Source organism: Setaria viridis, chromosome 6, assembly GCF_005286985.2.
Source record: "Setaria viridis chromosome 6, Setaria_viridis_v4.0, whole genome shotgun sequence".
In the NCBI taxonomy this organism is placed as follows: domain Eukaryota; kingdom Viridiplantae; phylum Streptophyta; class Magnoliopsida; order Poales; family Poaceae; genus Setaria; species Setaria viridis.
The window spans coordinates 4,899,737-4,915,579 of NC_048268.2; the positions used below are offsets into that span (position 1 = coordinate 4,899,737).

At 45.5% G+C, this 15,843-nt stretch overlaps 3 protein-coding genes across 3 annotated transcripts; 1 reads left to right on the top strand and 2 right to left on the bottom strand.

Moving 5' to 3' along the window:
* Window positions 1-2,353: 2,353 nt before the first annotated feature.
* Window positions 2,354-6,706, bottom strand: LOC117861181 (vesicle-associated protein 1-3). The gene is made up of 8 exons (XM_034744697.2): window positions 6,327-6,706; window positions 5,490-5,560; window positions 5,320-5,401; window positions 5,085-5,200; window positions 4,819-4,980; window positions 4,658-4,702; window positions 3,497-3,574; window positions 2,354-2,781 (listed from the first exon to the last, which is right to left on the bottom strand). Exons 1-8 carry the CDS (start codon window positions 6,382-6,384, stop codon window positions 2,671-2,673), a joined length of 723 nt encoding a protein of 240 aa, XP_034600588.1. The 5' UTR covers window positions 6,385-6,706; the 3' UTR covers window positions 2,354-2,670.
* A 2,031-nt stretch (window positions 6,707-8,737) lies between these two features.
* LOC117861473 (uncharacterized) lies at window positions 8,738-12,596 on the top strand. Its single transcript, XM_034745038.2, has 8 exons — window positions 8,738-9,067; window positions 9,237-9,346; window positions 9,439-9,489; window positions 9,734-9,877; window positions 10,004-10,093; window positions 11,911-12,017; window positions 12,127-12,211; window positions 12,302-12,596. The coding sequence occupies exons 1-8, from the start codon at window positions 8,872-8,874 to the stop codon at window positions 12,398-12,400; spliced, it is 882 nt and encodes a 293-aa protein (XP_034600929.1). The 5' UTR covers window positions 8,738-8,871; the 3' UTR covers window positions 12,401-12,596.
* Window positions 12,597-12,730: 134 nt separating this feature from the next.
* Window positions 12,731-14,424, bottom strand: LOC117861665 (uncharacterized). The gene is given in 3 exon segments (XM_034745234.2): window positions 12,731-12,918; window positions 12,921-13,017; window positions 13,020-14,424. Coding segments are annotated over 3 exon segments (1,092 nt in total). The 5' UTR covers window positions 13,902-14,424; the 3' UTR covers window positions 12,731-12,805.
* Between the last annotated feature and the right edge of the window lie 1,419 nt (window positions 14,425-15,843).

Below are 15,843 nucleotides of genomic sequence, written 5' to 3' on the forward strand. Positions count from 1 at the left end.
CCCAATTTTTTACCACAGCCTACACACATAATATAATGACATCTTGACAAATCTTGTGATTTTCAGATTTCGTTTGGTTTTTTTACAATGTAACAACCATTGAACCACAGGTTCGTGGTCCTGTTTTTTAAAAACAATGTTCAAAATTTCTTTTCATTTTCTGGTTGAGACCTCAATCCGGTCTCCATAATATGAATATGATTTTTTCACTGATTTCAATCCATTATTTCAAGTACTTGCAGTTAAAATTTGACTTCAATCAAAAAATTCCTATTAATGCAAACAAAGCATTAAAAATCCCAAACAGACCCGAAAATAGACCAACTTTTAATATGTATAACCAAATGTCCTACGTGGGGAGTAGAAAAAGTGTGGAAGCTGTTGGAGGGAAAAAAAAAATTTTGCCGAGTGCCGACAAAAACACTCGGCGAAGTGTTGGGTTTGCCGAGTGCCTATGGGACGGCACTCGGCAATGTGTTGAGTTTGCCGAGTGTCTGGACGAGGCACTCGGCGAAGTTTTGAGTGTGCCGAGTGTGCGCGGTTGGCACTCGGCGAATCACACTTTGCCGAGTGTCGAACGGCAAGCACTCGGCAAAGGTCTAACGGCCGGCCCAACCTGGTACCGGACGACGCACGTGCGACGCACGCGCTGTTGATTTACCGAGTGTGTCTTCTTTGCCGAGTGTCGAGGAGTGGTTTGCCGAGTGCCTGTTTTTTGGCACTCGGCAAACCTCCTTTTTGCCGAGTGCCATATGTTCGCCGAGTGCCTCATTGTATACACTCGGCAAAGACGGTGTTTGCCGAGTGCCCGAAAAAATGCACTCGGCACACGTTTTACACTCGGCGAATTTACTGTTTCCGGTAGTGATGGTGGCTCCTAGCTCTGAGAGAGCTTTAGGAGCTAACATAGTATAGCATTGGATTTTCCCCCCTATTTTTTCATAGCTTAACTAAGAAGACATGCCCAACAATACCTAGTGACTCCTTTATTTGCAATGTCGTAGATAGAAAAACTGAGAAAGTTCATCAGTCCAGCAAAACAAGAAACACAAACGCAGAAGAAACAAAGTTTTATGGTTTTACAGTGAATAATACCTACCACAACTGTAAAAATATTTGGCGAAAAATACGAGGTTACCATATATAGGCCCTACTTGAGAGAAAAAGTTCAATCAACACGCCCGTTGCAACTAAACAAAATACTTGCCGCTACTGCTTAAGCTTGGTTGCCCAAGATAGGTGTAGCGAAATTGCAAGCTTGACAAGTCACAAAAATTTTCTACCGCGGGGGTTAATTATTTGTAACCTCACGCAGATATAAAAACTAAGAAGGTTCATCAGTCGAGCAGGAGTTCCAATAACATAGAAAAGCAGAGGAACTCACGTTCACCCCCGGCCCTTTCTCCAAGTTTCGCAGAAAACAGCACAAATTTCATGTAAATTTCACACAAAAGTTTTCAGGTGCCATCGCTTACCGTATTATATTAGGAACAATTCTCATATGGTAACTTCGTGGATGCTCCTACGCATCTCGGCGAGCGGTTGGCGATCCGACGGGCCACGTCGCGTCTCTCCAGGGACCGGCTCGATCCGACGGCGCGGAACCAGCCACCGAACCGGCGCGTTCCGTACGGGCCCAAGCGTATATCAACAACACATCGCAGGTCACGGGACGTAGCAGCGAACAACGAAGCCTTTTGTTTCTGTTCTCTACGTGCGTGAAGGATGGAGGAGGAGGAGGCCAGCGGCGACGCGTCCGGGAGCGGCGGCCAGGCGGCGCAGCAGGACAGCGTGCAGAGCGTCTCCGGCGTGACGGAGGCGGGCACCAGCGGCAATGCGGCGGCGGCGGCTGGGGAGAAGGCGCGGCGGCACGGCGGCGAGGACGACGGGCCGCTGACGGTGGTGGAGAAAGCGGTGGACGACGACGGCGACGTCGACTGGGAGGTGACCACGGCTGCCGGCCGCGACGATGCGGTGGCTTCCTCGCCGGTGAGGCGCACGGCGGCGAGGCTCGGGTGGCTGCTGCTAGGGTTTCTCGCCGGCGCTGCCGTGGCCGCCGCGGTGCTCTTCATGATGCGTCACGAGTCCCAGGTGACGTGCACGGTGGTCCCAACCTGAAGATGTACGACGTGTACCTTCAGGTGTGCTAACCTTGTTGATTGCTTAGTGGCAATTAAACACCAAAACATGTATGATGTTGTGATCAAATTCGAAACTGTTTTAGTAGATGCCTTTTTGCATGCTCAGTGATTTTACTTTGTGGGTCAGATGCATCCTTGTGTGAATTTGCTGCGCTTGAAACTAGAACATGCAAACATTTGTCAAATTCATCAGACTGGCAACAGGTTGACAATTGTCAATGGGTAGGAAACACCCCAGTAAAATGTGAGATCATCAGAAAGAATAAAGGTTATGGTAAACGTGACAAGAGTCGCAGCAGTTAGGCTTAAAAGCAAGTCTACCAAATCCAAAAAAAAAATCTCAGAGAAAGTATGAACCACCATAATGTACACAAATCAAAGCTTCTAGGAGGGGGGCTGCTGTTGTTACACGTTAGAACAGGCGCTCCGTTTAGGAGCGAAAACACAAGGGGCGGTATGCATATACCGCGTGTAGGTATCCTCTCATGGGAGTATAGCTCTGCTTACTGCTGGAGACTGCTGCACCCTACTATGTCCTCTTGAGGATGTAGCCGACGACGATGCCCAGCAGGCCCACGACGAGCAAGAAGGTGATGGAGAAACCGCCGCTGTTCTTGCTGCTCTCTTTCCGTAGAAGCTCCTGATTCAGAAACAGAATTTTACGAGTATGAGAAGACCAGATGATTAAGTTACCACACAAAATATGGTTAGTTATATTTCTTGTCTTTATGGCAGGGAATTTCTTGTTATCAGTGTAGTATTTTCTACGAATGCGAAACAAGTCATTCATTCAGATAACAGTAGATGTGTAGTTGCATGAATATTGGATCAGAGATATATTCCCTCCATAGCAGGGCCTTCCAAATTTTTATAGTCATCGCATGTTATTAAAGCACAAAATAATTAACCGACCAGAATAACAGATCACACACGGCTCAACACAGACCACTATAACTCACTGGATCTGCTTGATAAAATTATAAAATTCCCCCTCAAACGCAAATGGGCAATAGTAAGTCCCAGAGTTCTAAGAGTGCAGATCTTAGTTTCTTGAATCAAAATTGAGTAAATATCTAACAGGAGCATTCAGCTCAGCTTGCACAAAAAACTGGTGATATTGGCAATGTTCAGTTTTTAGGAACAAGAAAGATTTCACTTCAATAGTTTTCGATGTTTTTTCTTGTATGACATTGATGATTAGAGAAGCAAATGAAAACTATGCGATGGTAGCTGCAATGGACAATGCCACCTCAAGTAATCTTCGTCATGTAAGTGGAAACACAATAATGACAAGCTTAAAAAATTGTCACAAACTGCAATACTAATTCAGGACCACACATGTCTGGAGAACTTACCAGCTCTTGCCGTAACTTCTGGTTTTGCTGAATAGCAGACATCTTCTCCTCAGTTAACTTGGAGATCACAGAAGTTGCCTAGCAATCACGAACCAGAGTGAATTCGTCAAACCACAAATTTTCACAAAGTATGTTACAACTTAGAAACAAACTAACAGACAAATTAGGTACTGTATTTTCGCTTCTGCTGTCAGGAATCAAGAGACTAGACATGAAGAAGCAAAGACTGTTGAGATCAGACACGTTACATCTTCCGACTTGTTACTAATAAGATGAAGCAAATCATGTCAAAGAGCAACGATCATACACAGCAAGATGGTTCATGTGAATAAGGAATCATGAAGGTGTCGGGTTTTGAAAACTAGCATAGGATGCATTGCATATCCTACCTACCGTTAGACTAGAGCTATTTAGTTCCTGACTTCCTAAAAGTACAGAGTTCAGTGATAATGATGCTTATTATTTTCAACTATTCAAATTGGATACAAGAAAATCTCAGAAAACCATAAATTCGTTTTGGTTAGAAAATGTGATATAAATTTCATCTAATACTGCATTATTTAAGACCAAATCGTACGAGCAGCGGTGCAGGTAGTGTTTATGGTCCTAGATCTAAACATCAGAACAAGATCTAGTGGCCATGGCCACCTAATGAAACAAATAGGTTTCTTATAGTATCAGTGATATTGATGTTCATCAGGCATAATTCATAATCATTTGCAATTTGCAAGACAATATATGCCTCCAAATTTCAAAGGATCATCAACTACAGAGATTCATCATGGATGTGTAGATCAGTTCTGTAGATGACTTCATCTCCAATCTTTCTTTCTAATTAAATCATGAATTGTATGTATTAACTGGTTACTGGTTAGTCAGGGCAAGACTAAGAAGAGCATATCATATAACGTAAATACTATTGATGTGCAATTAACCAGATGATCTTGCAAGTTGCAAGCTTTTTAATTTAATAGCAGTGATTGTCAACACTGTTTTAAAGGCGACAAGGCAACCTTGGAAATCTTTGCACGCCTTATCGCCTAGGCGAAAAGGCGGACCGGTTTCCCAAGGCGAGCTGGGTCCGCCTGGACACCTAGGCGACGCCTTTAAAACACTGATTGTCAAATAAAGAGGCAACCATAAAGGTCAGGGAAAAGCTACCTCAGAGGACTTCTCCTTGGTTGTGTCAGCGGGTGATCTAGATACCTAAAATTTGCAAACTGATTAGAAATAGCAATTCACTAAACCATCAAATGAAAACCCTCAAAAGGCTGACAAAAAATCTGGATTAAACAAAAAATTGAGATAGATCAGTGTCTTACAGATTGTGACATCGCGGAATGATTGATTCCATTTTCGTGTGCAAATGAATGAGCAGAACTCCCTAGTTCAGAGTCTTCAGGGATTGGACTGGGCGTAGTTGTTGGCACATAGACCACACGCAGCTTGAATTCATCGACAACTTTCCCTGGCTCCTTATTGAACTGTTGTCATGAAAGCACATAGACATAAGACAACACGAGCAAGAAATGTATGCATGCAGCAACCTGGTGGAAATAAAACCAACCAAGAGTGCTAGAGTGCTTACCATTGCCGCATTAATGTCTTGTGCTGTTACTCCATTCTCAGCTGCAACACTTTGAACTAGGAACTTATCCTTGCACTGCATGTCTGGAGGAGGCTCCTTCTGCGCTTGCATTGTCACTAACAAGTAACAATGAACAAAATGTTAAGTACACACATACAAGTATAAATTTGAGTTAAGGTAAGCGGACCTCCTAGTACGAGGCTATTGTTTCATGATGCTATGGATTGGGAGCTACCTGTAACATCACAAGTCGACCCTGGTGATACAACACCGATATTAGGGCGCACACAGTACTGCTTTGGGTTGGTTGTTTTGACCTGCAAGTCATAGATGAGAAGTAAGTTTTACATTCTAATAGGGCAACCTATATGAGCGATCAAACAGTGACATTTGACAATAAATTACCTTGAATGCTACATAATGGTCAGTCTTATTGGTGAGTTGCATGGAGCATGAGCTCTGCTTCATTATTTCAACTGCATGTACAGGAAAGTTCAGGCACATCAAGAGTGGAATACATACTACCAGTTTAATCAGCAAAAATTCAATAGAAAGACACATCAAGAAGAATAAATACTAGCAGTGTAATCAGCAAAATATTCAATAGAAAGACCTAAGATGAACAGACTGAACAGACAAAACCACAGCTCCAGCAAGTGCTAAATTAACACATTGTGACGCAGTTCAAGCTCATAAGCAAGAACACACACATTTTCTTTACCGAAACGAACAACCACCAGATTGTTCAATCCAAAGCACTGAAAGCAGTGCCAAGATATGCAGGCAAATTTCATTTGACGCGACTGCATGAAAACAAACAGAACACGCCGATACGGTTACAAAGCAAGCCTTTTTGCAAGATCCCAAGCTCCCCGGAGCCAAAAGGCCCAAAACGATGGCTCACATACACAATGCGCATTGGAAGCGTGAATCAGGAAACGAACAAAATCTAACCCACTCAAACCCCAGTAGAGGAACAGATCGGTACACTAATAACCCCCAACCGCATGAGGAGCCTACTTGAAAGAAGACACTCTCCTCTTCTTCACAATTCTAAGCCCGAAGGCCACTCGACCAATCAAGCCGATCAGAACCAAAAGCCCATCCACGAAGCATCATGGAGCTCGTTTCCGTCCCCAGGATCCCAGCTTTCAACAAGATCCATAAGAAACAAACAGTCGCAGCAACTTCCCGACATGATCCAGACGACTCGATCTGGAGGCGAGATCTAGGAGGACTTACAGGGGAATGCGAGCTCGGAGGGCTGGATCTCGAGGAAACTCCCGCTCCCGCCGCTCATGGCTGCCTCCTTGCTTGCTCCCTGATCCAAGGATCCCTCCTCCTCTCCAAGGAACCGACCGAGCAAATCAAGAACTCGGCCACGAATCCGACCCTAAAAATGCTTTCTTTGGCTTCCCACGGAATCAAATGGGAGAAAGCCAAGAGTAATTCGGCGGCCGCTGATCGAGGGGAACGAGGGGAAACGAAATCCCCAAGAAATGAGCGAAAAGATGGGAGATTTCGGCCGCCCTCTCCTGTATCGCTGCAGTCCGGGGCATAAAAAGGTTGCACGAGAAATGCGTTTAGAAATGGGATCGTGCTCCCTGGATGAACTGGCCTGCAAATGACGGTTGTAACCTCGGTTGGTGGCAGCAGTCTGGGTGATGGTGAGTGTGCGAAGGGGAGGGTATAGATGTCAATGCGGCTGAGCTGGGCGAATCCGTGACGTGGTGGTTTTATGGCGTGCGCAGATGGCTGCCCAATGTGCAGGTACAGGTAGGAACAGGCATTTGCTTCACTGTGCTGCCTTCAATTGCATATGCATCATCATTTCATTTTGCTGTCTCGTTTCCAACCAATAGCAAATCACCTGATGCACGACTAGGTTCTTCTTTTTTTTTTATAGCTTCTACCTTGAGCTATTAAATCTAGATGAAAACAGTGGATTATTGCAGTATGGAACTTGTTTGTTTCAACTAGCGGATTGTAACAGAATATACAAACAACAATTCGCAATTATTAAGCTAAAACAAACAAGCTCGGTAATTGAGCATTTTATCCGAATAAAGAAAATATTGTTAAAAGATTCAATAAAGTTTATATAGCTTTTAGAAGCTAAGGCTGCCGTGGTTTGGGATCCCACCACTATCTCAATGGGCATGGTGCCTCTGGTGTTTGACACGTGACCTCCGTCCCAAATTATACGTCATTTCGATATTTTAAAGTTTATTGATTTTGTTATGCACCTATACATATTATATATCTGAACTTAGAAAAAATAAATAATTTATAATTTAGGAGTGCAGAAAAATGGGTTCGAAGGAAACCCACATAGATAGCATTCTATGATGTGAAAATGATTTGTTTGGAGCTTAATTATGCCTATATATACTAACTAATAAAAGTTAGTACTTGGTCTATTCCTTCGTACTAAAATGGTCGATGAATGGTTTGTAGGATCATTCTTCACAATACGGATAAGAAAAGCGAGCTCGGATCACTCTTTATAGTCTGAGGCTCAAAATACTCTTTAATATGACAGCCACTTTTTATGCATCGCGATTCCAAACCCTATAGACAGGAGGATAGATTCTTTTCTCGGGTGAATAAAGTGTTGTTTATATTACCAATATAATACATGCTCAGAATATGTACGATAAGAACAACAACCAATTTTGTATAGAGAAATTATAAAAAGAAAATTGTAACTTCAACGTGAATGCAAACTCGAGCAACACGCATTTAGTAAAACCCATTTAGCGGATTGCTCGAGTTCGCATTCAGGTTACTCAATTTTTAGCACTGGTGGGTACACTCGGAAGCTCCTATGTAACTTGTGGAAGCTGGTTAAGCTTCCTAACTTTAAAACCCATTAGGTCCAACTAAAAGTCTAAATATTTTATAGTATAGATTCAATATTTTTTGAAAACTAGATCAACATTTTCAAATGGTAGATTCAACATTTTCTAAAATACTTATCAACATTTTGTAAAAATATATACTACATTCAACATTTTTCACCTTCTATTTCAACATCCCAAAAGAACAGTTTCAACATTTTCCAAATCAATGATCAACATTTTCGAATTTTTATGTTTTGCTTCTTCCTCCTCATCTCCGGCGACAGCGGCGCAAGCCAGCAACACCATCGGACCGCACGCCGGTGAAGCACGTCGGCGGGCCTGCGGGCGGAGCATGGTGGTGGGACGGCACGAGCAGCGCCAGCGCTGAGGCACTAGGCGCGTGGAGCTCAGGCGACAAATGGCGCTTGGAGCCCATGCTGCACATGGCGTGTGGGAGCGGCGGTGCCCGGGCAGCAATAGTGGCTTACGCTCGACGACGGTGGCACGGTAGCGCACGGGGCCGATGGGGAGTCGGGGTAGTGCGGGCGTGCGCAGGTGCTGAGCCGGCGGTGGTGGCCAGGCATGGGGCGGAGGTGTGCACTGGAGGAAGTTAGGGTTAAGAAGGTGTGGAGATACATCCAACGGATAATATTACGGGCACGAATCTCAAACAATGGAAGCCATACAGGTTTTCCGGGTACACTCAGCCCATATCCAAATCGCAAATCACACGCACGAAAAGACAAATGGCCCAGCTGTGCAAGCCCATCTCGGCCCACCTGCGCTGCTATTAAATCGAGGAGCCCCAACTGCATCCCCAACCCCGCCGCCGCCGCCGGAGAAGCTCGAAGCTGAGCCGCTAGGGTTTATCGCCGCCGGCCAGATCACACGCCTAGGGTTTTGCCGGCACCGTTTGCGCGAGAGAGGAGAGGAGGAGAGCGAGGATGATACGGCGGACCCAGCGGACGCGGCGGGAGTACCTGTACACCAAGAGCCTCGAGGGCGCCGACCGTGTGCAGTTCGAGAAGAAGCGCCGCATCCGACAGGCGCTCGAGGAAGGCAAGCCCATCCCCACCGAGCTCCGCAACGAGGAGCACGAGCTGCGGAGGCAGATCGACCTCGAGGACCAGGAGCGTCAAGGTGCGTTGTTGTTCCCGTATCCCCCATCCCTTCCATGCCATTCCCACTCGAGCGAGTGGAATGCAGTGTTCCAGTTCGTTTGCTTGTAGGGAGATTTGTAGTCTTTTGTGTCTAGCTAGCTAATGATGCTGTTCCTCTGTTGTTTGTGGTTGGTGATTGGGTGCTGCAGTTCCGAAGAGCATCGTTGATAATGAGTACGCGACTGCCAACATCCGGGAGCCGAAGATAATGTTAACCACGTCTCGCAATCCCAGCTCGCCCCTGATTCAGTTTGTCAAGGTATGTTTTGTGTTACTGGATACAGATACTCTCTGGGACTTGAAAACTGTGCATTGCATTCAATTAATCGACCTTTTTGGTTCTATTTTTAGGAGCTGAAGGTTGTCTTTCCCAACTCACAAAGAATAAACCGTGGTGGTCAGGTATAGTAGTGTGGCATCAGCTACCAATTTACCATGATATCTTTCTTTTGTTCATCCATGTGCTTGTCATGCATTCTTTGCAAGAAGATATTCTTGTTGTCCATGGTGTTTAGTAGTGGTTACTAGTGAACAATTGAACATATTGCGTGCAGAATTCATTCGTTGTACTGTATAGTACTGTCTAGTTTTTGTTGTCTTAGTTATTGTTCTTTGCTTCTTAGTGTGCTGTTCATTCTTTTGGCAGGTTATATCAGAAATTGTTGAGTCTTGCCGATCACATGATATTACTGATCTTATTTTGGTCCATGAGCATCGTGGTAAACCTGATGGGTTGATCGTCTCTCATCTACCACATGGTCCAACTGCTTACTTTGGATTACTCAATGTGGTAAGTGTGCTTATCCTTTTTAGAGTTGTATGTTGAGCTGGTGTGGTGGTGCCTAGTGGCTAGTGCAAGTGCACAAAATGAGTGACCACACTTGGTTGTATCCTGAGGCTTTGCTTTTGTGTGCAGGTGACTCGGCATGACATTAAGGACAGGAAGGCAATGGGTAAAATGTCAGAAGCTTACCCCCATTTAGTACTGGACAACTTCTCAACCAAGGTATATACATTGTTTCATGTTAACAGTTATTATTTTGCCTTTATCATGGTGAGCTCTTCACTATGTGTGCTTGAAAAGTTAAACCAGCATTTCAGAGCAAGGTAAGCGACTTAAATAGCTAGGAAGTAGGATGAAAATGCTTAAGTGGGGGGCTACGACGGTGTTTTCTGTTGCATCTTATTTATTCTTATTGGCATGGATCCATGTCCATTACGGGGCATCCATACAGGAACTGGAGGCTGCCATGATGATACTTTCCAACCTGAGAACTTTCTCATCCCCCCCCCTGCCCCCCCCCCCCCCCCCCCCCCCCCCCCGTCCTCTCTCTCTCTCTCTCTGGGGATATATCGCTCTCATGCACGCGCACACACACACACACTCAGTACTCAATTGTGCTAGCATTGACAGCTTCTTGTTAAGTGTTCAGTGCTAGTATGATGATGTTGTTGTTGTAGTTGATGATATTCATTTGAATAATAAGATGCTGAGCTCCTCCAGTTCCATAGTCTACTGCTATTTCGTTTTTCCCTTGGACATGTTTTGCTGCTGTTCCCAAGCAAGTTTGCTGCTTTGTTTCATTTGGCTTTGTTGCACATTGGTTAATTTAACAATAGTTTCAGTCCAATATGTTGCTGCTCAAATAATGTTGAGCGCTACAGTTTTTGGTTTCCTTACTACTTTGTGTGGCTGCAATGATGGACTTCTCGTTAACCTGAGACATACTATGAGGATAGCATCTATCCATTCAAAACTATAACTGAGCAGCATCGATATTATTCAAATATACAGCATGCAGAACATTTTTGTAACCTCCTTTTTGTTCAATATGGGCCTTGCATCCTGGCATGTGCATGCGTATGTATAGTGTTGGAGGTTTCAATGATGTCTTTCTCGTTAACCTGAGCCATGTTCTTTCCATGAAAGACACTTGAATCCATTCATAACTCAAGACTGAGACCTCCACTCTCAATAGTTTGCTCTGTTTCCCTATTGTTATTATTTGGTCTTTTTTGGTGACTACAATGTTAGTTTCAGTTTTAAATCAAACACAATTGCTTGTGAATCTCCAAACAAGGTTGCAATGATGTTTGTCTGTTAACCTGAGATTGCATGATATTCGTTCTCGTTACAATGTTGGAGGTTGCAATGATGTCTTTCTCATTAACCTGAGACATTTATTCCATGAAAGACATTTAAATCCATAACTCAAGGCTGAGAACCTCCACTTTCGCGTTCCCCTTTTCCTTTCTTTTTTGGGTGGGGATGTGATTTGTTTTCTCCGTTCCGTTTCTTTCAGTTCAAGGTTTGACAAGATTCAATGTATAATTTGTGTAGAAGTTGGAGGTTGTGATGATGTTTTTCTCGTTAACCTGAGCTGTAGTGCTGTACTTACTATTGTGAAGATAGTCTTATTCCATTCAAACCTAATAAACTGAGCACCTCCACCTCCATTTGTTTCTTGATTTAGCTCGAAATGCTTCGCGTGATTTTATCGTTACTTTCTGCCTTCTTGGAAGCGCATGCAGAAATATCATATTTGACTCGTGAGCTTGAGTCATTCTGGATCCTGGTTCATTGCTACGCTAGGTACTACCTCTGTTCTCAAGTATATGTATGTTTAGGCGAAGATAGCTAGTTCATTTCTGAACTATATAACTTGTCCTAAATGTCATATATTTAAGAATGGAGGGAGTACTAGATTGGATGTAGGAAAAGTGGCTTGTTTTTCTGCACTTACGTCTTTCTGTTCTATGTCTAGCATTGCATGCCGTGCCTGCCTGCCATCTAACAGTTTGATAACCTGCTTTTTTTGGCAGATTGGTGAAAGGACTGCTACTATTCTGAAGCACCTCTTTCCTGTGCCAAAGCCAGATTCAAAGCGAATAATTACTTTTGCTAATAGAGATGACTACATTTCTTTCAGGTCCATATTTCACTAGTTTGATATAGAGTACTACTTAGTGGTGTGCTGTGCTTCATCAGAATGTTTTATGCACAAGACTGACAGAGCTCTTGCTATGTTATAATGCAAGGCATCATGTCTACGAGAAACCAGGTGGTCCCAAATCGATCGACCTGAAGGAGGTTGGCCCCCGATTTGAGCTGCGGCTGTACCAGGTGACAAACACATCTCCATCCAGTCATTACCAAGGCTTTCATCGGCATAATAATTTTTGCTGGTGCTAACATGTTTCTCTTGTCTGACAGATCAAACTAGGTACTGTGGAACAAGACGAAGCGCAGAGCGAGTTTGTGCTGCGGCCTTACATCAACACTGCCAAGAAGCAAAAGACGCTTGGCTCGTGAATTGAACTTAGCGTGGTTTAGTTGATAACCTGCACCGCACCTCAGTACAGCAATTTTTTGTTTTTGGCCCTTCAACCTTTACTGTAATAGTAACATCAATGCGTAGGATCATGTGTCCTGTGTTCTTCCCCCGATTTGGGCCCCCAGCGACTATAGCATCCAGTGAAGTATTCAAGATGAGTTGTTGGGTGAGATATGTGAAATTCCCTGGAATCACTCGTAGTCGTTATTAATAGTTGGGCTTATAATCTCTGACCTTGTTTTGTTGAGCGGTTATAGCCGTTTGCCCAGGTTACGCTCTTCCGTTGCCGCCATAGCAACTACGCTTTTTTTTTTCTTTCGCTGCCGCCTGGCTCGTTGGCCGTTGCTATTGCTACCACCATTGAGATAGTTTGTTACCGTAGCCTATGTTGGTTGGTATAATGGTATCTCACCAGAAAACTGGTTGTCGTCAGCAACGAAGCATGTGAGCCCAACGGCAACTGCCGGGATTCTGCCGACAAACTGGTTGTTCCGTCTAGGTGCATAAGGTTGCTGGACATCATGGCCGGGAGACTTCCAGTAAGCCTGTTATTCCTTAGGATCACCGTCGTATGCCGCCCCACGGTCCACAGAGCCCCTGGCAGTCTGGCACCTTGCCGGAGAGCTGAGTATCGCCTAGGAACAGTACGTCCAGAGTGGCGCAGTTGGCAAGGCCTACTGGGATGGAGCCGTTCAAGCGATCGCTCGAGGCTTCGAGCAGGTGGAGCTTGCCTCCGGCGCAGAGTCCCTCTGGGATCACACCAGTGAGCTCGTTGTCACGCACATGAACATAAAACAATCCTGGTGAGTGCTTCCCAAGCTCTGACGGTAGAGTGCCGGTAAACCTGTTATTGCTCAAACTCAACCATGTGAGGTTCTTCAAGTGCCCGAAGACTTCTGGGATGACTCCAGTAAGCTTGTTATCCGAGACGTCGATTTGGGTCAAGCTCATCGCAGCAAAGTCATCAACCATCATGTTTCCGATGAGGTTGTTGTGGTCCAGATACAAAATTTGCAAATTCCTGAGCCTCCAAACTCCGATAGGAATGCTTCCTGTCAATGAGTTTCTCGAGAGGACCAGTTCCTCCAACTCTGCCATGTTCACTAGGTAGCTTTGGAACTCGGCGACGAGGCTACAATTCCTTGCATGTAGGCTAACTAAGTTAGTCAGGTTCTTGAATGATGCTGGCAGCTCGCCTGCATCGAAAAGGTTGTCCGACAGCCACAATGCCGTAAGATAGGAAAGGTACCGGAGCCAGGATAGCGACGCAGGGATGGTGCCACTGAACTCATTGCCGCCGAGGTTCAGCGTGTGGAGGTTCGCCCTGAGGCCGTGGCCGATGTCATCGGGGAGCTCACCTCCGATGTGGTTCCAGGACAGGTCCAGGTACCAGAGTGATCTGCAGCGGTAGAGCGCTGTCGGGAATGCCCCGGTGAAGTGGTTGCTGTCCAGCTTGAGATGCCGAAGATTCCGGAGCATGGATAGCTATAGGGACGTCGGGATGGTGCCATTGAAGAAGTTGATGCTGAGGTCCAGCATGTGGAGGTTCACCCCGAGGCGGCGAGGCCGTAGCCGATGTCATCAGGGAGCTTGCCTCCGATGAAGTTCCAGGACAGGTTCAGGTACCGGAGCGACCTGCAGCCATAGAGCGCCGTCGGGAACGAGCCGTCGATGATGTTGTCGGAGACGTCGAGGTGCACGAGGCTGGAGAGGCCACCGATGGCATCCGGGATGGGCCCTATGATTTTGATGCGGGCGAGGTGGAGCCTAGTGACACGCCCAGCCAAGTCGCACCCGACGCACGGCCAGTGACAGTGCGAGCCGGCCGTGGCGGCGCTCCGATCCACGCGGTGGTGGTGCAGGATGCAGGCTACGATCACAATCACGAGGCAATAAGCGCGCTGGCGGCGAGGTGTCGCCATTGCTTGGACACTGATGCTGACGGGCTGGAGGTGGTTGGCTTAAAAAACGGAGGAGTCACTGTATACTGGCCGTGGTAATTGGGAGCCTGAGGGCCGGTCTACGGAGACTAGGAGACTGCAGGTCGGTCGCCGGAGACTTGGGACACTAATGGTTTGTCGGTCGTCATCGGAGACCTTTGTTTCTCCGACGGGCCCTAGAGCCTGAAAAAACAAGGCGACTTAAGTAGTTGTGGGCCTGTGGGCTGAGCGGCAGCTTGAGACACGGCTCTACTGGTGGCCACGGTGAGTACCAGCTACCCTCATGCCTTTGATCAGTTACCAGCGGTGGTGCTGGTACATGCCATTTTATTGCTGTCTGCAAAACATGTAAAATGATCCCACGTCATCTATGCACGAGAGTTTACTAGATTGGATCATACGAACTTAAAACTCGAGTTTGCTACTTTACTTTACTAGGGAGAGTAGATCTTGTTTTTCTACCCGTAGATTAGCCATCTTTCTATTCCGCCTTTGCAGAGCATTGCAACCTCTGTCTGCCTCTGCCATCTACAGAGCAGTCTGATAACCTGCTGTTTATTGCCAAAGACTGATTCAAAGCGAATGATTACTTTTGCTAATAGAGATAACTACATTTCTTTCAGGTCCATATTCCACTATGTAGTATTCCATGACTAGAAGATGTAGGGCGCTACTCTGCTGATGTGCTCTGCTTCAACAGAAGCTTTTATGCAAAAGACTGACGCAGCTGTTGCTATTTTATAATGCAATGCATCATGTCTACGAGAAACCAAGTGGCCCCGATTTGAGCTGCTGCTGTACCAGATGACACACACCTCCATGCCTCCATCTGTCATGATCAACAACGCTTAATAATTTTTGCTACTGCTAATACGTTGCTCTTGTCTGACAGATCAAACTACGAACCCTGTGGAAAGAAACGAAGCGCAAAGCGAGTTTGTGTTGTGCAGCCTTACATCAACACTTCCAAGAAGGACGACTAGAGACTCTTGGCGCGTGAATTTGAATTGAAGTGGTTTGGTTGATAACCTGCACTGCACCGCAGTATATCTTTTTTTTTGGGGGCCAGCTGTTATAGCATCCTGTGAAGTTTATAAGCTGTTTAGAGTTGAAGGCTTATTTGGGTGAGAGATGTGAAGTTTCTGAACTAGAGATTTATGATTTTGTAAATTTGTGAAATAAATCACTTGTATTCGTGATGAATTGATTGTTTAATACACATTAAAATAGGGGATAGCTTTGGCCAGGTTGAGTCGCTGTAGTAGCGGCATGCCGTAGGCCAGATTGGTGGGTATCTCACCAGAAAATAGGAGGTTCTCAGCACTCAAGTGCAAGAGCGCAAAGGCTACGGTTGGAATTCTGCCCACAAACTGGTTGTTCCTCCATTTCTTCGGCCGCGGTGGAGGCGGGAATAGAGTGCTGTGTCCTTGACGAGCTGTCTAAAGTAAACAAGTTTGGGATCGGTCATTTTCAGTTTGCGA